We start from the raw sequence: 22058 nt of genomic DNA on the forward strand, positions 1-22058 counted from the left end.
CCTCAAATTCGGAAACTTTCGCCGTTTGCCGACATTTCTCCCCTTGTCTCTCGGTGACGTGGGACCTCTGAAGCGAGGACGAAAAAGGTAGAGGAAGTGGGGGAAAGAACCCAGAGCCGAAAACAGGGATATTTACGGAAGAGAGTCGACGATTCATCTGAATCCGTCATTTTCGTTTTACTAAAATCCGTCTCTTGAATTACCGCCCAACTTCTACCGGAGACGAAGCCCCGCTAACAGCCATAAGTTCTTGCCCTCCTTTCTCATTCGACCACCACCCCCAAGAAGACACAGAAAGCCCAACAATCCGTTTAAAGGCTAATGAAGTATAGATTCGAGTCAGTTCAGACGCGCACTGAGATGGGAGGGAAAAGAATAGAATACTTACTTGAGCTTGGTGCGGCGCCAGTGACGACGCTTAGCTGATTACGAGATACGAGGGACAGGATCAGCAAGAATGTAAAATCGAAAATGGGGACAGTTACAAGGGGAAACTGACCGTTGTACTGGATCTTGGAGTCGCTCTTGAGACGGAACCACTGGGGGATAGGGCTATACATCATTCGAATTATGATCAGTTATCGGCCAGGCTTTCAGACTGGAGGAAGTAGGAGGAAACGCGGGAAGAGGGAGAAAGGAGTATTTACCGGTTCTGCTTGGAAGCCTTGGCGAGGACGACCTTGGTACGGAACGACTTGTTGGAAGGCATCTCGCTATCCGAGTTCAACAGGAGAGAGGAGGGAGAGAGACAAAGTGGTCAGTTTCAACGCAATTCGGAAGTACTTTCGCCAATTGCTTGTTGTCTCCCAGCTGAGCCTTCGTCCTTGATTGTGCGCGTCCTATCCAGTACTGCTTCCCGTTTGAGCGGAGCGAGGTGTTGTTGATGTCGGTCCCTCTCATCCATCTTCACTGATTCTTGGTCGTCTCGCCCTCTGTGGCCCTTCCTGACCCTCTGATAACCGTCCGAGCCCCGCTCTGGTTCGATCCAAGTCCCTCTCCTAGTCCTCCGTGTTCTGTAGCGGGTCCCGTCTCGACTTTTCTGCTTTTCTGCTAAATCCTCTCATTTCCTCTGCTTGTTGGTTTGGCGGTCGGTCGAGTGCTGTGATTGATGCCTACAGGGTTGCGAGTCGGCTATGAGTGCAGTAGTTGACTCACAGATTGGGTTCGGGAGGTGGCTCGAAGGAGAGGGAACTTCTCTCTCAAACTTTTCCTCAAGCGAAATCTCCACGCTTCACCACGCTCACTCGATCTCTCACAATCATGAAGGCTATCTTCTCCCGTAGACTTGTTCACACTATTGTCGGTCTCGCGAATCGGCACAAACTCGCCCACTCCGATTCGACTTCCCCCCTCGCTTCGTCCTCTGGTCACTACAACTCCACGATGTCATACAGCTTCTCTGGGTTGCTCGGGCTAGTGACAGTCGCACGGTTCTCACGCGTACTCGAGACGTTGCAACCTCTCGATGACTCTCTTCGACACCTCAGCGCAATCGGGACTTCATTACTGCCTGAGTTCCGATCTCGACTTCAAATTGCTCGAGGAATGACCTCAATGATCGACGGACGAACGTGGTAGACGAACGGAAGCCGAGGATCGAAGGCATCTGTGCACACATGGAGCGACCGACTGGAGGATCCGTGTGTCTTTCTTTCCCTTCTGTGCATCCTTACTTCTTCTCAGGATGCCGAAACGTCGTAAATCAAGCACTCCAGGCTCGGCTAGGCCTTCATCCAAGGAACTCACGAAGAAGATCCACGCGTATCGCTCAAGTTTGTCCTCGATGAGGCAACAACTCGACGACCTCGAACTTCTGGAAAACGGGGGACACAAAGAGGTTGAGCGAGAAGCGTCGGGACTGAGAGGGGCGTACCAGAGGACATCAGACAGACTTCTCGCGGCCGAAATCGAACTCGCGAGGAGGAACGACCCACTGTTCCCCGTCCCTCCTTCTACTTCTACTTCTCACCCGACTTCAGTTCATACTCGCGAGATGTCGTTCGCCACCTTCAGTACCCCGGCCGACACGACCTATCAGATCTCCCACTTTCACCATCATCCGTTACCAAATCACGCCGAATCATCAGCGAATCATCCTTCCAATACCTCTCCCTCCGCATTCGTTCCAGGTCGTCGCTCGCCTCGACCTTCACAACCTCACGTCGACCCGCCACGCGTGTGGGATTTCTCGCACCCTCTTCTGGCCTCGAGGAACTACGAATTTTTTAAATACTTTGCAATTTCTGGTCAAGACCCCAGTCTAGGACTTGAAGGAGGGCACTACCAAGGAGGCGGAGAAGAACGATTCAACCTCGTTCAACTCTGGTGTGACGAAGTCCTCTCCTGCGAACAAGAAATTACGCTCGCGCAAGATTTGCTCCGATGCCACGGAAGTTCGTACGTAATCGAAACTGGGCGAGACTCGAGGCCTGTTACGGTTGAGGAATATCTAGTAGAGATGAGGACGAAGTTGGAGGAAGCTCACAGACGGTTGAGGATGGCGGAAAGGGAAGAATTGAGACGAGGAGACGGTAGAAACGGTTAACTTCGCGACTATGTGTGAGTACGACTCCGCTCCGATGACAGCGGATATGAACGGCAGAGCTGATTCTCCCGTCGCATCCAGTGACTTTCAAGAAATTTTCGGTAGAATCGTTCACGGTGTGAGGCAAGACGAAACAAGGTGAAGAGGAACAGCGACTTGTTTCCGGAAGCTGGTCGTAGAGAAGGACGTCGAGAGAGGAGACCCCGACGCGCACGCGAGGGATCGAGCAATGTACGGCACCGAGCGCGAACGTCGTTTCTCCGACCCTTCACAGTCCTCCCACCGCGGAGGAGGAGGGGTTCGAGCTGAACGTACACAGGCTTTAGCTCTCGACGCCCTCTTCTTCTCTCTTCCTGTCGACCACCTACCCTCGCTCCCGATGCCTCCGAAGTCACCATCTTCTCCTCGGCCCCCTCGAAACGACGAGTCGCCACTCGCGAGGCGCCGGCGCCTGAATCGGGAAAGTAGGACACGGATGCGAGAATCTGTCCCCGGCTTAAAAAAAAGGATCACTCGCTTTCACGAATCCATAGAACGTACCGACACGAAAATTCATCAGCTTCAAGCTCAAATCCGATCGATCGACAGTAAACCCTGGGATGCCGAACGCTCACGAGCTCGCAGAGACGCCCTTGTGGCGCTAGGGGCCGCGAACGGTAACATGACGAGGATTCGCAGAAGACTTGAAGAGGCGGAAAGGTTGCTAGCCCGTTCTGAGGTGTCACTTTCGGATTCAGTCGTAAGTTCAGATCAGACCTGAAGTTCTCAGATGGTGACACGACGACCTGACTTGTCTCGACAGATCCCCGACGTATCCCAATCTCCCTTCGTTCCCCACGATAGTTCCCTCGTTCCGTCAACTGTATCGCTCCTTCGCGGCGATCCAAGCGCTCCCGCTCAATTTATGCCCCCTCCCCTCGCCATCTTGAATTCCTCGGTTCACTCGGGCTATACTCAGCAGCCACAACCTCATCCTCCCGTCGCCGAACCGATGTCGTTACATCCCTCGCCGTCTCACTGGAGCTCACTCGATACATCCTTTCCTCCCGAAGCTGCTCACATTTTTCACCAACCGTCTTGGGTCGCTGTCCCTCATCAATTCCAGGCACAACCTCGTCACCTCTTCGTATCTTCATCTGGAGGAGGAAATACTGGCATAGACGAGCAACTATATCACGAACACCTAGTCGAGCTTTGGATCGATTCCTCATCGTCCTGCGAAGAAAAGATACGGACGTTGGAGTTTAGAGAAAGGAATTTCGGGCTTCATGAATCAGAGAGAGAGAACTTACGACGGTTCAGGGAGACACTTATGTGGGAAAGGGCGCAGTTAAAGAAAGCCGAGGACGACCTGGAAAAGTACCGTCAGAGGAAACGTCACAACGGTCGTTCAGGATAGATTGGAATAGGTGGAGGAATTATCGTAGTCTGCTTTTCTGTTCTTTTGCCTGTTCCTCTTTCCCTTGATCCAGCCTGTGTCAAGGAAATTCTATTAGCTCCATTCTCAGAGGCGAAGTATGTCGAGGCAGGTCGAGAGGGCGAGAGCAAGCTCGCAGTGTTTCGCTGGCGGGATAGGGATTCCTTGTCGAGCGTGAACTCGTAGTTTTCTCCCGATTCAAACCGGCTCTTGCTCGTTGACAGCGTCACACCGAATAGCGATCCTCGTCAAGTCCCGCGCTTCGTATCGTCGCCTTGATCGTGCGAGGTCTCGTGTATCGACAGACGAAGCGAGGATAGAACACAGAGAGTAAAAACGTGATAAAGAAACGACTCGCAGAAGACGAAGGATGGCTATCAATACAGGAAGTGCTTCTCGTGTTTCGTATAGAAAGGAATGACATAGCTCAAATTTGGCGGGACTCAGGAAAGAAAACGTTCAAAGGACGATGAAGTGTGCTCGCCTTCTCGCGATTGAGCGAATGAGAGCGAGAAGATGAGCTCGAAACCTATCGAGTGACAATAGTTCAGCTCGTCAAAGCGAGAGATTAGAAGATCAGAACTCACATGAGATGATTCGAGCTCAAAGGCGTGATACATCGTCGCCTGAAACCTCTCAAACGCATCTTTCAAGTGCCTCTTCTTCTCCATAGCTATTTCTCCAATCCCACACCACCACTCTGCCGCTTCCGTCATCCATGCGGCGAATTCCGTTCCACGCTCCTGCAAAAACAGTCGATTTTGCCTGAATCCAAAACTTCCAAAGACTTCGCTCCGATACTGATCTGCGATCTCCCGACTGCTTCTCCATTCGTCGATCGTGAAACCGAGGGTGTGAGCAGTTTCGTCACTGGAGAGGTTGAGGAAGTAGAGCAGCATCGAACAGAGGACGACGTAGATCTTGCGTTTGACCTTTTGGTACTTGTAATGATCGTGGATGACCGTTTGAGCCTGTCTCGATAGTTGACGGAGATGATTGAAGGAACTCGCGAAGAACGTGAAAGACATCGGGATATGGTACTGAGTCCCGTCGAGAACTCCACGACAGAAGAAGGTCGAGAAGGGTTGCAGTGGGAATGGGACGAGCTCCTTGATGTTGACTTCGATGTATTCTTCCGTGATTGGAGAGTGAGAAGCGCGAGGAACGCGAATCTTGATCTGAGCTTGAGGAGATTGACCCTAATTACTCGACGAAACGAGTCAGCTCGAGCGACTGAAACGAGTCCCTTCGTTTGACCTACACGTCGAGCGCAAAGAGCTGTCCAATAATGCGAGATACGTGATTCGAAATGATCCCCTTGAGAGTAATGAACAGAGTCGAGTGGGATGGCGAACGATTCGATGATCTGTCAAAGTACGAAAATGTCGTCAGTCAGTATGACGAGCTCAAGAAGCCAGAATAACTGAGAACGTGCGAGTTGATCGGTATTCATTTCTTTGTCGAGGAGAATCTCGTAGGCCGGCGGAAACTCGACGTGTTGCGTGTGCATGCTCCTGAGAACGGCAGTAGTGAGGGCCGAACAAGCCATACCGTCGGGCACAATCAGAAAATCTGTCGTCGGGACGAGCTCGTTGAGGAAAAGGGAGAGTCGGTCTGCGAGGAATTCGAGGTAAGGTCCGAAGATGGCGGTATTGATGCGACGGGGTAAGCGATCCGGTGATCCACAGCTACTACTCATCCTCAAACCGAATGAAGGAGGATGAGACGAGATGAACCAGCGCAAGAAAGGGAAAGAAGAAGAGAAGAGCACAAAGCGGAGATCACACACAAACGCAGCAACAGTTTCGGTCCGCCGAGACGAACCCACACTCTGATCATCTCCCCGGACGGACATCTCCTCACTGAGTAGACCCTGAAAATGAGATAAGCTGCTGCAACTGATGTGCGGAACGAAAACCGGTTCGTCGCCCAGAGAAAAGCTCATCTGTTCGTTCTTCGGAGCCGAATGTTAGCTTCTATTCAGCATGAGCAACCCGGACTCAAGGCTCACGAGCTTATCTCGAGTTTAGGTCATGTTCCTCCGAGTCTCAACGTTCCGAACATTTGAAGTTTGAACGGGTCGACGTCGGCCGAAGTTTCCGATCATTGTGTACGTTCCCTGCTCCCCTTTCGGCGGACTCCCGATCCATTCATCTTCACGTGTCTAGACAGCCGTAGATCTCCGCGACATCTGGAAAAAGGAGGTAGAGCCGTTCCGAGATCGCGGGTGTTTGCGGGATGAGCGGGCGACTCTGGTGCAAGATCGACATGCTAGGGTGTTTATATCACAGTTCAGTAGGTCGTGGGTATCTTCAAGAGTCGGCCGTCGATCTGCAGGTGGTGAGGAGGGAGCCAAAAGAATCTCATCCAACTTTCTTCCTCTCCCTCTTCCTTTACCGAATCGGTCGGCGACCTAACGCCCTCAATACCATCTACAGCGCTTTTGACCACGCAGTAACACTTTCCTTAGCGCTTAGCCATGCGTCAGACACCATTTACCTCTTTCTCACAGATGGCTGACACCAAATTCTTCTCCTCGCCATCTATCTCTGCTTGTCGGGCTGCTCTGGTAAATGGCTGTGGAGCACCTTCGAGAAGATTGATAAACGTCCTGGCTTGCTCTGAGTACTTCCTTCCCTCTTCCTACACTAATTCGTTTATCGACCATCCGAACTCGCCAGTACTAGCTTCGAGCGAACTCGCGCAAGGAACCATGCTCAATCCCGCATCACTCTTCGTCGCATGCGTCTTGACGATCGCGGCGAACCCTACCCTCGTCTCGTCGATCCCTCTGCCTCATTCTCCCTCTTCCGGTTCCGTTCTCCGTCGTCACTCCTTCTTGCGATCCCCTCCTCGCAAACTTCCACCCCTCCGTATCGTCGACGATGAGCCAACATCCGAATCGTACTCGTGGACACAAATCCTCGCGGACGAAACCATCAAGCCTGAATCAATCTTCGCCAGTCAGGAGGACAAACTCTTGAACCTCGAACTCGTCTCGGCTCATCGATCGCATCATCTTCGTCGCGATCTACCCTCCCCTTCCCGGTCGTCCTCGTCGAAGAAATCTGGAGGAGCAAAGACGTCGAGGGAGAACGCGAAAAGGAGTTTATCGGAAACTTCGCATAAGCATAAGAACCAAAAACGATTCTCCAGTCGATGGCTCGCGGGACAAGCGGCGGCAAGAAGTCGATCAGCCGAAGCAGCGGCAGCGAAAACTTCCAGCACTTCGATCGTCTGGACGAGAGTACAGACCGCGACACGAGCTCTTTCGACGCCGACTTCTTCTCCTCTCTCGACCATCACTTCCACTGAAGCGACCACGACATCGAGTGCTTCTACCTCGGAGCCTACCGCAGAATCACTCGCTGGTGTTCACGCGGGCGAAGGAACTTGTGGGTTCTTCTCTCTTTTCTTCCCTCTCCGATGTCGCAAACTGATTCGCCACTCTCGATAGGGTTCGCACCTGGTCTCGGAGCCTGCGGTACAGTCGCTACCTCGTCCTCCGCTATCGTCGCCGTCTCCCACCTCCTCTACGATTCCTACCCCGGCGCGACTCTCAACCCAAACTTGAACCCGATCTGCGGCCAAAAAATCCGTGCAACTTATCAAGGAAAGACGGTCGAGGTCGAAGTACAAGATCGTTGCGAGGGTTGCGCGATGTGGAATTTGGACTTTTCGCCAGATTTGTTCGAAGGGTTGGCGGATTTGAGCGTCGGGAGGTTGAAAGGTGTCGAAGTGAGCTCTCTTCTTTCGTTTGTCTCCTTCGCATCGTGCTGACGAATCGAACGTCTTGATCAGTGGTCCTTCATCTAGAACAGACACTCTCCCGGAATCTTATTTATCTGTTTTGCCTTTGTTGTCTCTCGTTACGGAATTCCTCGTTCAATCCATCAGTCAGTCAGTAAAAGAAAACGTACAAGTACAATCATACGAGCGATTCAGAGAGAACAGAAGCGGCGAGAACCGGAACCTTGATAAAAAACCGATCGAGAGAGAAAGAGAGAGAGAGAAAGGGTACTGTAAAGCGAGAAGAAACACTCGGGTACTCAGTAGCAGAGGAATATACATGCGAGGAAGGTGAGGGGGTTATTCAATTCAGAGAGGTGTACAATATACAGAAGAAGCGAGAGAAAGGGAGAAAGACGAAGGGAAATCGAGAAAGGCGGTTCTATCTACCTTCCATCAAAAACGGAGGAAGATCTGCGGGAGAAAGAGCTTAGTCAGTCACATGGTTGCAAAGGGGGAGAGAGATTTTGGACGTACTGCCTGGTTGTTGACGATTCGGAGGTGCTTGACCACCGATTCTCATTCCTCCATTTCCACCCGAATTCAACAGAGCCATCAGATCTGCCCCGGCATTTCCACCCATACTGATCCCTTGCATTCCTACTACTGCTCCCCCGGGTCTTCCTCCTGGACCTTGCTGGAATTGGTGAGGAAGCGCGTTGAGATGAGGAGGTGGAACGGCGGCATACATTCCTGGAGGAGGTGGAGGAGGAGCCATCATTCCCGGATAAGGTTGTTGGTGACCAGGTAGAGGAGGGGAACGGAGTCCGTTCGAAGCGGCGAGGTTTCGAAGCATTTCTGGATTCATCATTTGAGGGTGAGGCGCTGAGAGAGGAGGACCGTTTCCGCCAGGACCAGGAGAGAACATCGTCATATGAGGTAAGGGCATGCCGTGGGAGGGAGACAAGGGACCTCCTTGAGCGACAATTCGTTGACCGTTCGCCTGCGCTTGTTGGAAGAATTGAGGAGGATACGACGGAGGGTGCCCTTGCTGATGATGCGGCTGTTGAGCGTGGTGCTGGTTCATCGGGTGATTCGGAACGGGAAGTGGAGCAGCAGCGCTCGACGAAGACGAAGATTGGTGATTCGGTAGAGGTCGAGCACCGAGATCGCTGGTCGAAGAAATCGTTCGAGGGTGATGAGAGTTCGGGACCGGGAGGGGAGGTGAGCGCATGCGGTCACCGGCAGCACTCGAGGGATTCGAAGAGGGTGGGAGATGATTCAGCGAAGGGTAAGATTGTTGAGCGTTGTATCCAGCGAAGCCTGACGACGACGGAGCGTGAGAAGGAGGAGGAGCAGTTTGATTCGTCGAGGTAGGCGAGTGAATCGCGCTTGCTGGTTGAGAGGGAGGTACCGAACGAGTCCCGACCGAAGGAGAAGAAGTTCTCGCACTCGAGTTTGAGAATTTGAATCGACTGCTCGAACGAGATTCTTCTGTTCCGGATGCAGTCGAAGCGAGGGCGCTTGGTGGCAGAGGAGAAGCGGTCTGTGAGGCGACAGAGGGAGAATTGACGCTCGAAGGAGTTGGTTCCTTTGAGGATTGTTGAGTCGTCGTCAAAGGTGAACCAGTTCGAGTCTGTTGATGATCTTGATCAGTGACACTCAATTGACGAGAGGAGGGAGAAGAGACGAACACCTTGAACTTGCAACATCCCTAGCAACCTCGCCATACTGTCTGCATCTTCTTTACTCGGTCCAGTTCCAGTTGTCGCGTTCGAAGTCGCATTGGTTGAGGACGAAGCGCCACCCATGAGTGCACCAAATACACTCGGAGGAGGTTGCTGAGCTTGGGTAACGGGAGATTGAGGTTTCCCATCGAAGAATTTCGCGAATCTCGAACCTCTTCCTCCTCCTCCTCCGGCTGCTGCTTCTCCTCCTGCTCCCGAGATTTGACCTTGCGCGACATTCAGTCCGGGAGGTGCAGCGGGAGCGACTGCAGGAGATCGGACGATACCGAGATCTTCGAAAATCGATTTCGTCGAAGCGGGTTCGGGTTTCGGAGAAGTGAGAGCCGAAAAGACTGATTCCCCTGTCGAGTCTTGTCGACGTTCGTGTTGATGTTGAGGTTCGATCCCGGCGTCCCTCAGATCTCGTTCTTGTTCTTTCCTCTCCATTTCCTTCATTTGCAGTTTCCACTGTTGAATGCTGTCCATTCCCCCTGCTGCACTACTCGCTTGCCAGTCCGTGGTCTTTTTCGTCGGTGTAGCAACGTCGAGGAGTTCATCGTCGTCTCGCGAGTCGGCACCTCCTCCTCCTTCGAGCGCGACTCCATCTTTCGAGAATTTAAGGTTTCCATTCGCCGGAGCGTCGACCCACGAAGGCGAGGAAGAAGAGTCTTCGTCGTTCATCCATGCTGGTCCACCTCGACCTCCCCGAGCATACGGTTCTCGTTCTCCTCCGCGGTCGTTGTCTCGTCGATCTCGGTCGAACCTGCGAGGAGAATCGGTCGAGTTGCCTGTAGCTTGATTCCTGAGTAATCTCTTCTCCCGTTCTACTCCCAGTAAACGAATGCTCAATGATAGTCTGGGACAGCGTGACGAAATGAAACACTCACCTTCTCTCGTAGTTCCGACACTTCTCCATCCCCCTTCGTCTGCCGGCCCTAAGCCTCTCCTGTCCTTCCCGTTCAGCGCAACATCCCCATTCTCAGTCCTTCGCCTCCTAGGTTCCAGCTCACCATTCCCATTCGCGCCATTCCTCATTGAACGATTATTCCTTTCCTCCTTCAAAAACTGATCCCTTTTCGAGTTCTCACTCGCCCAAGGAGGTACGGCATCGTCCCGGACTCCACCTTTCCTCAAATGAGGAGCTAGATCTTTCCCAGCTGCTCCCAAACTCGAATCTCCTCCTCCTCCTCCTCCTCCTCCTTCGAAATTGTTGTTCATTTTCCCTCCTCTCCTACGAGGCATCTCGAGGGGTTCTCCGATCAATCCACCGTCGACTCCGAACCTTCCAAAGTTTGCGAATGGGTTCGAATCAGAATTGAACGGGGTGAGACGACGGTTGTTCCCGCCCGAAGAAGACGAAGTCGATTGAGGAGCTGTCGAATTCGAATTCGCTCGTGATGAAGAGAGTTGTGAACGCTGTATCGGTGGTGACGGTGGAGTCGTGTAGTCTCTGCAAGCGAGGGCGAGACAGGGAACAGGATTTGAGTCTGAGTTTACAAAACGAGAGAGGAACCGGGCCAGACTTACCCATACCACTCGGATAACTCTTTCATTCCATCTAGCTTGTTCGGTACCAGGGGAGAAGAGTAGAGAGCGAGGATAGAGGTTCGAGAGAGAACTCCTGCTCCTCCATCTTTGATCAACGAAGCACAATCAGCCCAGGTGTAGCCAGGCGGGGAGTAGCTGAATCAGTACGTACCACTTTCGCTCATGGCGGGAAAATGCTGGTCGAGGGAATGGAACCGAGCAAAGAGAGGGAGAGGAGAGGAGAGGAAGGAGGGGAACTTTCAGTCGTCTTCTGCTGTTCGGGTATTGAAGGCGGTTGATTAGGCCGAATCTGCGTATCGCTGAGGTTCACTGGTCGGTACTTGCTGCTGAGGGGGAGGGCGAACGAAACTTGCCCTCTCTTCTCTCCCATCTCGCCAGAAGTTGTCACGATAAATTGGAGCCTGCGTGCATTCAGACAAATTACACTAGTAGGATCTGAATACTTTCGGTCTGATAACTGAATTATCTGTGGCCAGACTTTGCGAATTTCGTATTTCATTTTTCGCGCGCCAGTCATCCTCTCTCGACCTCTCTCCAATCCCTCCACACTACAAGCTGGTCATGGCGGATAGACTGGCGAAGGGGAGGGTCCAACGGAAACGAAGTCGTTCCGAGGAAGAATCCCGGAGCGCACGGTTGCCAACTCCGAGTGGCTCGAGCACCTCCTCCCTCTTCTCTCCCTTCTCTTCGGCTACTGACAGCTTCGCCCTCTCCTCTGTCAATGTCGGCATCTCCGCCAGCCGCCGCTGGTGGCATGTTCAATCGCTCGACCACCGACGCAATCCTCAAGCTCCTCAAAGAAAAAAGTGGCAACGAACGCAATTGCTGCCAGCGTCTCAAAGCTCTCGAGACTTTTCTCGAGTCCATCTGGAACCAGATTGGAAGCGTCGCTCGACAGAATTTCGACCAGACCTTCACAAGAATTCGCAGAAAACTTGAAGGACTCGAAACGGTCACGGCGACTGCGGTGAAGAATCTGCTTGTGAGCCTTATTCTTTCTCGTCGGGAATCGCAGAGCGAAAGTGATTGAGAAAACTCGACTTCGGCCCCATCCATCTCCACTCGCTGTCGCAGCCAACAACTTTGGATCTTTTGGTCGTTTTGTGGGAGTCGGATTCCCTCGCGGATTGGAACAGCAAGTTCGATCGCGTCTTGCTGGAACAAGCCGTTGGGCGAGTCTTAGCACAGTCTGACCGTCCACGATTCCGCGAAATGAAGAGGAAAATTGAATCGAGCGGCAAAATCTGGAATGACTGGAAAAAGTTCACTCCGGGTGAACAATGTCGAATCCTCGTCGCATTGCTCGATCTCAAGGGGAGGATTGCCGCAGTTCAACAACAGAACGAGGAGTTACGCAACAGAAAGTCAAAGGGAGGAACGAGAGAACGAGGAACCCTTCTTCCGGAAGCTGTCAGTTCTCTACTTCTTTCCTTGCTGTATTTAGTCATCGCTCACCCGTCTGCATGTGTTGTAGCTCACAGTCGAAGATCTCCTCAACTGCGCCCAATCAACTGAGCGACTGGACCCGCCAAATTCACGCGACATTTCTCCAAGGTTTCTACCAGTCCGTCGACAAACACTCTATCGTCGACGTCTAGAGACGCGAGCTCGGGCCGAGTACAACCGACATACGAGGACCGCTTGTTCTGTGAGTCATCCCTGACCCGTGGCAAACGCTGAGGCTGACTTTTGTTTCCGTTTCTTCATCGTAACAGTCTGAGCTCGGTTTGAATGCTCCTGTCACCGACGTTCCAATCTCGTCTGTCATTCAGTCTCCACGATATCCGCCTACACCATTCGACTCGATCCCTCACAATCAATTCCAGCACGCCTTGCAAAACTTTCCGAGCGTACCAACTTTCCCCTCGAATGCGATTCCGTTCCCCCATTACCATCCACAACCTTATCCTATCGGTCACCGCTCGACGCCTCACAGCAGCTTTGTACCTTCTTCACAAGGAACTCTCCCTTTCGACAATTATCAACCGAATCCTCTGGACCCTCTCGTCAATACGTTCGGAGGCACGCATCATTACCCGCCCCAAGCTCCTCTAGACTACGATCCGACTCACGATCCCTCTCACAACGGTCCGCTTCCGGCTTCCTTAGACCCCTCGAGCTATCCTTATGGTTTCTCGCAACCAATTGCTGAAAATTTCCACTCGACCCCTCCTTATTGGTACACTCCGCACCCTAACCATTTCTAAACCTTTCTTGACTCACTTTGCGACCTAGAATGTCCCCTTTCCACGTTATCGTTGTTCTTGATCCCCCCAAAATTTCTTCATTTCTTGCAAATTGTCTCTACTTTGCTCCGTCAAGCCTTAGGAGAGTAGCGAGTCTCTTGATCTAGTTAGACCGACAGTATTGAGTCGTAGCATGCCCGTACTTGGCTCAGTAAGCAGAGACGAGTGTTTTGCAAAGCGAGAGAGAAAAAAGATCGAGCTCAACTTCTTTCGACAAAACCCTTTCGGTACCTCCTCTCAGTCGTTCCAGTGATCCGTAAATAGCGTTGACTCTTTCACCTGTACTGTAACGTGGAGTCGAAGGGTGCTCGAGTCCAGCAGTGTGTGAAAAATGGTCACGAAGGAGGAAAAGAGAGAGGGGCGAGGGACACCTCGAGAGGACCGCCGTGCTCTCTGGTTATGGATTTTTCCCAACACGATGCTAAATTCTGCTCGCCCTCTTTTAGCTACTTCCTTTCCCTCTTATACTCGCACGCGATCCTACTAGCACTCTCCCTAACTCTCCACGCCGCTAGCCCCGACTTCCAAACTCCTTCGACAGATCTTCCCTCGTTTTAACCCGTACATCTCTCTCCGTGATCACATCTTTCCCCTCACTACAGTTTACTTCCCCCGACCCGACCGACCCGACCTTCGAACGAATTGAAACAATGTCTGCCGCCGATGGACTCGACCCTGAAATAACTGGAGGTGAAGAGGAAGATCCCTGTGGTCCTTCTCCTGTAGGTAAACTCGGATTGAGGATTGGAGCGATCTTTATCATTCTCGCAACTTCACTCTTTGCGACTCTGTTCCCCGTCGTGACGAAACGAGTTGCCGTGTTGAGGAGAGCCGTACCCGGTGCAGTTTTCGAATTCGCAAAGTGAGTCTCTTCTCCTCGTCCTTCCGAGCTCAATCATTCTACTTCGCTCCACTGGACGGCTAACTCGAGCTCTACCTTCCCTAGATTCTTCGGCTCGGGTGTTATCCTAGCGACTGGGTGAATCATCAATCTTTCGCTTCTGCTTTTCCATCTCGCGCTCGTTCGTGCTCATTCATCTGCCTCTACAGATTCATCCATCTTCTCGAACCTGCGGTCGACGCTCTCGGATCGACAAGAGACAACGGAGGATGTCTCTCGAATGCCTGGGGAGAATACCCCTACGCAGTTCGTGCATTCCACTCTTCCACTTTTGAACCGTGCTGACTTCCTCCGTACCTACTAGTTCGGCATCTCCTTGACGTCGCTCTACATGGTCTTCGTGATTCAAATCATCGCCTTCCGTCTCGGATCCGCTCGACTCGCGAAAATCGGAATGGGCCAACGACACATCCACGTCAGCGGACACGGAGGACATGTCGCTGAACAAGATGCTCCCCCGGCTACGAACGGCTCTCCTGTATCTGTATCTTCGATCGATAGAGAGAAAGCCCTCTTGAACGATTCGTCCAGCTCCCTTGAAGTCGGTTACTCGGACGCGAGTGAACAGAACCCTTTGATCGCGCAAGTCATGGGAGTCGCGACTCTTGAATTCGGTGTTTGCTTCCATTCGGTTATTATCGGGTTGACTCTTGCTGTCACGGGAGATTCGGAATTCAACGTTCTTTTCATCGTGATCATCTTCCATCGTAAGTCACCGTCTCTCTCTGCTCTCCCCGTCTCTGGCCGAGTGGAAACTGACACTGCTCATGCGTCTACAGAAATGTTCGAAGGTCTCGGACTCGGAAGTCGACTCGCTTTCCTCCAATTACCAGACGGATACGGTTGGGTCCCATTCACGGGTGCTCTTGCCTACTCGGCAATGTCTCCAATCGGTATGGCGATCGGTCTAGGAGTTCGTGAAGGTCTCGTACGTCGACTATCCCATCTCTCTCTGCTCAGATCGAAACCCTCAAAACTGACTCGTCTTTCGCTTATGTGCAGAGTATGGAAGCTGCTGGAGCCGCGATCGCCTCCGGAGTACTCGACGCCATCTCTTCCGGAGTCTTGATCTATACCGCGACGGTCGAACTCATCGCTCACGAATTCATCTTCAACAAAGCTTACCACACCTGTAGTTGGGGTCGATTGACTTTCTCGTTGACTTGTTTCGCTCTCGGAGCGGGGATCATGGCGCTACTTGGGAAATGGGCGTAGGACGTGCCTCGATGAACGGTTTTCTTGATTCTCTCAACTTGGTATGTTATTTAGACGTGTTTTTGAAAAAGTTTATAGACGGAATGAATCCTATCAGTACCTTATCACGGTGTCTCGTCATTGTACACTGAGAGGAGAGCATGTTCGAGCGATACAGCGGTCTCGCTCGGCGAGAGAGACCAGGCTGATCGAGCGACTCCGCAACGAACAGGAAACTTCGAATCTCACAACTCGATCCTCTCCTCCGGCTCCTGACGAGCTCGTCCCTTTTCGAAGTTCGACACCTGAGCAACTGACGCTTCGAACGTACACTCAGCCCGTCTCTCAGCCCAACTTATGAATTCTGGAGTCCTCAGGATTCTCCATAGCTCAAAACGCCAAACGAAAGAGGCATCACTCAGGTCAATCTATCTATATACTATTCCAACACATGTACTATACTTGCTCTATTCCCTCTCAGTAACCCGAAGCGATCGAACCTTTATAAGAAGAATCCCGGTCCCTTAGAGGGTATCGATCCGAACTTGTAGATTCTTTTCTTTTTCCGAACGAGATGAACCCGAACAACCGCATGACTATCACGCAACGAGCCCCGCCGAGTCAGTGAGGATCGTAGAAGTGGTAGAGAGAGAGAGAGTGGTGAACTCACGAGCTAGAAGTAGCAGTCCAATAAAGATAGTAACTCCCGCTCCGATTCCCCCGGCTTCACTGTTCGATAATTCCGGTACCCCAATCTTCCTGTACTTCTCCGCCAAGTTCGCGTAATCTTTCGCGATTGACCAAGTTGAACAAGCCGGGACTGATCCGTCGTTCCCGCAGAGATCACACCAGATTGAATTATTCGCTACCGTATAAGGCTGCTCCGTGCGAAGGAGTTAGCGACAGAGAGATGCGAGGGAGGGAGAAGAGGGAGGTGATGGACGTACCTCGATCCTTCCAGTGAAATCAGCGAGGTCCATGTCGACCTCGTTCGATCCGAAAAGAGGGTAATAAGTAACGTCCATCTCAGTCGACGAACCATTCTTGAACCCGAACCTAACATCATATCCACTCTCCCCTGATCCATTTGGTCTCACTTCAAACACGGCAACTGACGCATAATCGACCATTGCGGTAGGGTTTGGGAAGACGGGCGAGGAAGAGGAGGCGAGGTTCGTCATGTTGAAGATTGAGAGGAAGGGCTTGTAGGACATGTGGTAATGAGCGATTTTCACTTCGTTTGAAGCGAGAGTGAAGGCAGAGAGGGAATTTGTGATTCGGGGAAAGACGGCTCGTCCAGCGACTATGTGTTTGAAACCCGAAGATCACGTGAATATCTCGCGCGTTTGAAGGATCAGGTAATAGGACGGGAATCACGCACGATTTCCAAGTCCATCGAGTTTTGAATCGGTGAAAAGGTTGTATTGAAGCCAACTTGCGACGTCGGATGCTCGCGAGAGAGTTCCTTCAGGTAATTTCGAGAGCTCGGTCGAGAATGTCGAGTTGTGAATGTTTTGGACGTTCATCTATCCACAGTAAAATCGAGATCGTCAGCTTGAGGCATTGGGAGAGACGAGAAGAGGACGGAAGTCGCACGTAGTCGAAGATGTTGTAAGCGTTTTTGAGGGAAACTGTTCGATTCCCTAATAATTGACTCTCTTTCAATTCAGTAAAGAACCCTTCTTGTTCCGCTTCTTTATTCTTATACGCTTCCGACGCATAGAACTATTCCTCTCATCTCAACAGCATCAGCTCAATCCAGTTCCTTCGGGTGAGAACTGAAAGTCGAGGAGGAGAGCTTACATCGTTCGTCCTGTTCGTCCAAGCGTTACAACTCGTCCAAGGTTCGAAATCGACATCGTCAGAGGGCATGACGGTATTCACTTGAACGTATTGATACCCTTGTAATGGACTCGTGATGACTGAATTGTTCGCGAGAGTTTGATTACTGATGCTCAAATTCGGTGGATAGAACCCTGTGATCGCGCGATCGAGCGAGGATGATCAGTGACACTCTGACTACGTTCCACAGGACCCTACTAGAGAGGAAAAAACGCCACCTTGCCAAAAAGTCATTGCGGAATCGACTATGGTTGAGCCCTCCCCTCCAGCATCCGCCGTCGAATTAACCTGACTAGGTACCAACGTCGTTCTACTCAACCCCTCGATCGTCCTAGACGAATCCGGTCCTCCTTCGGCGTAGATATCACGGATCATTGAACCGAGTTGAAAACATTCTTGTTCGCCTAACGGGGTGATTTGAGTATCGGACGCGGTGTATTGATCAGGGTTTTGACTGGGGGTGGTTAAGGGAGGGAATGAGGGAGAGGCGAGAGGGGAAAGAGGTCAGGGAAAGTGAGAAGGGGAGATAAGAGGTTCAGGGACGAGGATCAGTCAGCGACGGTCGGCTCAAGGCTAGATAACTAGCTCGTAAGAGCTGGATAGAAGCGGCACTCACTAGAAGCCTGCGAGAGAGGGAGAATCGGATCGGTGGGGAGATAATCTTGATCAACTTCGACTCGAGCGCTACGAGCTGAGAGAGAGTAGAAACTGACCTGATCGATCACCATGCCTTGCGATCACTACTACTCCGAGAGGTGGATTCGTGTTCATCGTCGTCGAAGGAAAGGGAGAGAAGCTTTATCGGAATTAGATGAAGCTAGCGGCCGAGAACTACTGAAGGTGGTGAGAGAGCGAGCGTCTGTGCTATTGCTGTGTACTGTAGCAGTCGAAGAGCGAAAGATCGAGAGAGTGGAACGAGAAGGAGGGGAGAGAAGAAAGTCGTTATCGTCGGTCAAAACTTTTCCGCTTTATCGCGACCTCCGATCCCGGATCTACTCTCCTCTAAAAGATGAACTCTATTGCTGCATGCTAATTAGGGTTCATCCAACTTGCCGAGATGTACTACTAGTCATGTAAAATGGATTACGATAGAGAATGGGTCATAGCTCGTTCACCTCCGATGTTCCGAATCTTCTTCAGAAGACTCCTCCTCACTATCACCTTCCTCGCTCTCTTCCTCTTCGGTACTACCCTCCCCGTCCTCCTCCTCTTCTTCTTCTTCCTCACTGGACTCCTCTTCACTTTCACTCTCTTCATCCCTGAAGAACTCCTCCAAATCTTCCTTTTTCCTCCTGCCTCCACCGCTTCCCGATCCTCTATAGATATCCCCACTCTCCCTCATCGACGATGACATAGTCGGTACGAGTACAACCTTCTCCCTTCTCCCACCTCCACCACCCATCGAAGGTCCCCCTCCACGACGATTGAACTCGGTCGAAGAGATCGCACGAACTGAATCACTCCCGAACCCTGGCATCCCTCTGTTACTCGAAATCGTTCCAGATTGTGGAGTCGTCGGAGTCCGAATCGAAGAGGGAGGGACTGAAGTAGGGTAAGGTGGGATGGAAGTGAGGATTGAGGAGGAAGGGGAGAAAGGACGTTTTGATGATGAGTAACCTAGGAGGAGGGAGAAACTCCCGAGTGGGCGGTCTCCATAGTTGGAGGGATCTAGTGCATGTTTGGACCGAAGTTAGCTCGGTGGAAGTACAGAGCTGGGATCAGGACGAAAGACGCACCATTTTGAGAGGAGGAATCGAATGATTTCCCATCAAACAAGATTCGTCTCACATCTTCCGCTCTCAGCGTTCTCCCTTCTCCCTTGTCCTCCTGCTTCTCTCCCCCTTGACTCGCAGTGAATTCCTCTACACTGACACCTCGCTTGAATTCCTCCTCATCCAGCATAACCTTCGCCTCTCCTCTCTCGTTCCCGTTCCCTCCTTTCCCGATCCCAGCGCTATCGAGTAGACCGGAAAGGAATCTCGCACGATCTCTGACTTCGTAAGCGAGATCGTACCGCGCTAGAGTCGTAAGGTAGGTGAATAGGAGAGAGAGGGGTCGGAGATGAGGCGTCAAAGGGGAGAGGTAAGAAGTTATGAGGGTTTTCGCTGAGAGGGTCAGGAGCTGAAGTTTAGATGGGATTGCCTGTGCGTGACAAGCCAAATCAGGATCAGTACGACTATCGTACGAGAGAAGAGAGGTACTGAGCCTCGGTAGTTGATACGCACTTCTTGATGAAAGTTCTTCGCCCCCAATCTAACGACATCCGCCGCGCACCCATCCCTCAGCAACTTCCCTCCTTCATCCGCAACACTTTGTCCAACCAACCAGTAGACAGTCGATTTCGCCGTTGGATCCCGGATTTGTCCGGAATGTAATTGCGAGACTAGACGAGTTATGATCGAGGTTCTTGAAGTTGTTGTGGGTAGGGAGGTGGAGAGGAGTAGTGAACGGAGGACTAGGATCGAGGAGACTATCGTTGATTCTATCTCATCTCACCATCTCGTCAGTTCCGAAAGAGAGGGAAGGCTCCTCATGGGAGGGAGAAGGAGAAGGAATGGAACGAACCATGTTTACTTGAAAGAAGTTTGATTAAAGTTTTCAAGCATTCGCCAGAGACTGCTGGGACTCGTTGAGCACAGGTACCGATTGCGTGTACGGCGGAGGAAGAGAATGAATCGTCGATATCTTTGACGTAGGTCTGTCACCACGTTGCAAACTCGATAATCAGTCCCTGTCTTGTCCCTCCGGGTTGAGAAACAGGAGTCCAGACTATAGAGAATGCGCGACTGACGAGTAGTTCTCCCAAGACGATTCGGATGTTCGATTCGTTCGTTAAAGCGACGATGATTCTCAATCTCGTACGACGACTTTCTGGAGGATCCGAGAATTTGACGAAGAAACTCGAGAGATGATCGATGAAGAGATCCTATGTCGACCGGTCCCTCCCGATGTGTCAGTACTTTTGGTAGTGGAGAGGAAGGAGTAGGAAGCGCACGGGTCTTTGTTCGACGATGAGAGCGCATTCTTCGAGTGCTGCAGAGGCGATTTCGGGAGAACCGTGTAACAAGCGTAGAAGAGGTTTGACGATTCGAGATTGTCGATCTGGTAAGCCGATATAGTAATGTAACTTGATCACTGCCGAGACGACCTATCGTACGCTCAATGAGGAACAAAATCAGTCAAAAGAAACGAGAAGAACTGTTTTCGAACCTCGAGAGACGTACCGCAGGATTCAAGTGATTCAACAGTGGAGTCGCACACTTCAACACGAGTTCCGCATCCGGATCCAACCGTCCCGTCTTCACCGGATCGAGGAAAAAGTTCCTCCCATACCTCGTAAACATTCTCAACAACGTCGTTTGTCCCCATTCTTCCGTATCCATCAACAACTCTTTCGCGAACCTCCTAAAGTTCCCATGTAACAACTCCCACCCTTCTCCCGCTGTCGATTCTTCCCAAGCTTCCACCGTCGCACCAACGGTCAAAGGAGTTGCCGAATCCAATAAAACCTTCAAAGTCGGCGTCAAACTCTCCAAATTCTCTTTCGTTCGATCTGCTCTCCATAGTGACCTTAGAGCGTCTGCGGTAGCTCGACGAACGTACCAAGAGGTATCTCGACAACCTTTTTGAATCGCGAGTCCAACGAGTTCTCGAATATCCGACAACTCCATTCGGGAGAGAGTCGTGATTGCCCCTGCACGGACGAGGGGATTCGGATCGGAGAGGTCTTTTTGATAGGCGTTTATAGAGAGGAGAGCTAGTTCGGGAGCGGTGGAGGCGCAGTGGATTATGTAGAGAGAGATTAGGGAGCGGGATTGGAGTGGTGTCGTAGGGGAGAGGAGGGAAGTCACGAGGGGGAAGAAGGAGGTTACGGGTAGGTTCTTCGTCATCATCTAGGGAGGGAGACTGCGTCAGATTCGGCTTCTTGGGAAAGGAGGAAGAGGAAAAAGTGAGAGTTTCTTTACAGCGATGACTCGTTTCAACCCTTCTGTTCTCTCCCCCTCCCTCTTCGAAGCCAACATTCTCTTGGTTTCTTCGATCCCTGCGGCAGTCAATACAGCTCCACTCTCGAGGTAACGTCCTGCACCACCTCCGCTTCCCGAGGCGAAAGAATCCTGAGAAAAACGAGAGCATCGTCAAAATCAATCACAGTCATTGTTGCACGGCTGAAGAGGACGGTACTCACCACTAAGCCGAGGTCTCGGGAATGCTCTACATCGATCGAACCAGGGGCGAGAGAGAGAGAGGAGAACAAAGTCAGCTCGATCTGAATTCACTGAACATTCTCGAACACATCCCACGCTCGCTGCCTTCCTTCCACCCACCTTGCCAAGCACCCTCTAGAGTAGTGTAGTATAGTGTGAGAGAACGTACCCGCTAGATTCTCACTCAATCTCGCCCCTAACCTCTCTACGTTCGTCCTCAATTGTTGCGCAATCTTATCCGCCATCCTATATCCTTCTACTGCTTCTGGTCTTGTGCCTCTTGCTTGGGGGTGGAGACCGAATACTTCGTCCAGTTCTTTGACGTGAGAGGGAGGGAAGGAGAGAGGAGGTGGAGAGTGGGGAGATGGAACGCGTTCGAGAGGGAGGAAGGAGGGAGGCTGAAGGGAGGGACGGTAGTAGAGTTCAGTAGAGAGCTGTGGGTTTGCCTGCTGAGATGGATGGTGGAGAGCAAGAGGCGAAACACAGTTTCATCATCATCGATCGTTTTCGCAAGGCTTTGCTCCTGATCAATCACTCTGATTTCGCCATACCTACGCAGGCCCGATCAAGTTAGCTGTGGATCGGTACTGATGGTGAGCAGGCGCGCTCAGACCTCTCTCACTCGTCTCGCTCCGTTCTACATCTTTGTTTCCCTCGATCTCGCTCTCAGCTGGACCGACACTGCTCTGTTGGTTCTGTGTGAC

The 22058-nt window shown here is 51.7% G+C and overlaps 8 protein-coding genes across 8 annotated transcripts; 4 read left to right on the forward strand and 4 right to left on the reverse strand.

Annotated features, from left to right (window-relative positions):
- Nucleotides 1-1684: 1684 nt before the first annotated feature.
- Nucleotides 1685-2545, forward strand: JCM6883_001758 (uncharacterized protein; the record flags this gene model as incomplete). Its single annotated transcript, XM_076635224.1, has 1 exon — nucleotides 1685-2545. The coding sequence occupies one exon, from the start codon at nucleotides 1685-1687 to the stop codon at nucleotides 2543-2545; it is 861 nt and encodes a 286-aa protein (XP_076484794.1).
- Nucleotides 2546-4389: 1844 nt separating this feature from the next.
- On the reverse strand, nucleotides 4390-5661 carry JCM6883_001759 (uncharacterized protein; the record flags this gene model as incomplete). The annotated part of the gene is made up of 4 exons (XM_076635225.1): nucleotides 4390-4491; nucleotides 4550-5161; nucleotides 5262-5328; nucleotides 5387-5661. 4 exons carry the CDS (start codon nucleotides 5659-5661, stop codon nucleotides 4390-4392), a joined length of 1056 nt encoding a protein of 351 aa, XP_076484795.1.
- Nucleotides 5662-6675: 1014 nt separating this feature from the next.
- Nucleotides 6676-7778, forward strand: JCM6883_001760 (RlpA-like double-psi beta-barrel domain-containing protein; the record flags this gene model as incomplete). Its single annotated transcript, XM_076635226.1, has 3 exons — nucleotides 6676-7357; nucleotides 7420-7700; nucleotides 7764-7778. 3 exons carry the CDS (start codon nucleotides 6676-6678, stop codon nucleotides 7776-7778), a joined length of 978 nt encoding a protein of 325 aa, XP_076484796.1.
- A 355-nt stretch (nucleotides 7779-8133) lies between these two features.
- On the reverse strand, nucleotides 8134-11130 carry JCM6883_001761 (uncharacterized protein; the record flags this gene model as incomplete). The annotated part of the gene is made up of 6 exons (XM_076635227.1): nucleotides 8134-8165; nucleotides 8229-9327; nucleotides 9386-10242; nucleotides 10306-10868; nucleotides 10946-11051; nucleotides 11118-11130. The coding sequence occupies 6 exons, from the start codon at nucleotides 11128-11130 to the stop codon at nucleotides 8134-8136; spliced, it is 2670 nt and encodes an 889-aa protein (XP_076484797.1).
- A 1048-nt stretch (nucleotides 11131-12178) lies between these two features.
- On the forward strand, nucleotides 12179-13173 carry JCM6883_001762 (uncharacterized protein; the record flags this gene model as incomplete). Its single annotated transcript, XM_076635228.1, has 3 exons — nucleotides 12179-12376; nucleotides 12441-12614; nucleotides 12682-13173. The coding sequence occupies 3 exons, from the start codon at nucleotides 12179-12181 to the stop codon at nucleotides 13171-13173; spliced, it is 864 nt and encodes a 287-aa protein (XP_076484798.1).
- Nucleotides 13174-13862: 689 nt separating this feature from the next.
- JCM6883_001763 (uncharacterized protein) lies at nucleotides 13863-15328 on the forward strand (the record flags this gene model as incomplete). Its single annotated transcript, XM_076635229.1, has 6 exons — nucleotides 13863-14074; nucleotides 14159-14191; nucleotides 14263-14359; nucleotides 14418-14820; nucleotides 14893-15041; nucleotides 15116-15328. 6 exons carry the CDS (start codon nucleotides 13863-13865, stop codon nucleotides 15326-15328), a joined length of 1107 nt encoding a protein of 368 aa, XP_076484799.1.
- A 456-nt stretch (nucleotides 15329-15784) lies between these two features.
- JCM6883_001764 (uncharacterized protein) lies at nucleotides 15785-17920 on the reverse strand (the record flags this gene model as incomplete). Its single annotated transcript, XM_076635230.1, has 9 exons — nucleotides 15785-15903; nucleotides 15978-16185; nucleotides 16255-16610; nucleotides 16689-16833; nucleotides 16904-17032; nucleotides 17111-17283; nucleotides 17368-17603; nucleotides 17766-17772; nucleotides 17863-17920. The coding sequence occupies 9 exons, from the start codon at nucleotides 17918-17920 to the stop codon at nucleotides 15785-15787; spliced, it is 1431 nt and encodes a 476-aa protein (XP_076484800.1).
- A 340-nt stretch (nucleotides 17921-18260) lies between these two features.
- Nucleotides 18261-21599, reverse strand: JCM6883_001765 (uncharacterized protein; the record flags this gene model as incomplete). Its single annotated transcript, XM_076635231.1, has 10 exons — nucleotides 18261-18817; nucleotides 18886-19291; nucleotides 19375-19631; nucleotides 19715-19847; nucleotides 19941-20075; nucleotides 20145-20297; nucleotides 20374-21042; nucleotides 21115-21264; nucleotides 21336-21361; nucleotides 21524-21599. 10 exons carry the CDS (start codon nucleotides 21597-21599, stop codon nucleotides 18261-18263), a joined length of 2562 nt encoding a protein of 853 aa, XP_076484801.1.
- Nucleotides 21600-22058: the final 459 nt, after the last annotated feature.

The sequence above is a fragment of the Sporobolomyces salmoneus genome, assembly GCF_050403485.1.
Source record: "Sporobolomyces salmoneus JCM6883 DNA, S_salmoneus_JCM6883_v1_ctg88, whole genome shotgun sequence".
Taxonomy (NCBI): domain Eukaryota; kingdom Fungi; phylum Basidiomycota; class Microbotryomycetes; order Sporidiobolales; family Sporidiobolaceae; genus Sporobolomyces; species Sporobolomyces salmoneus.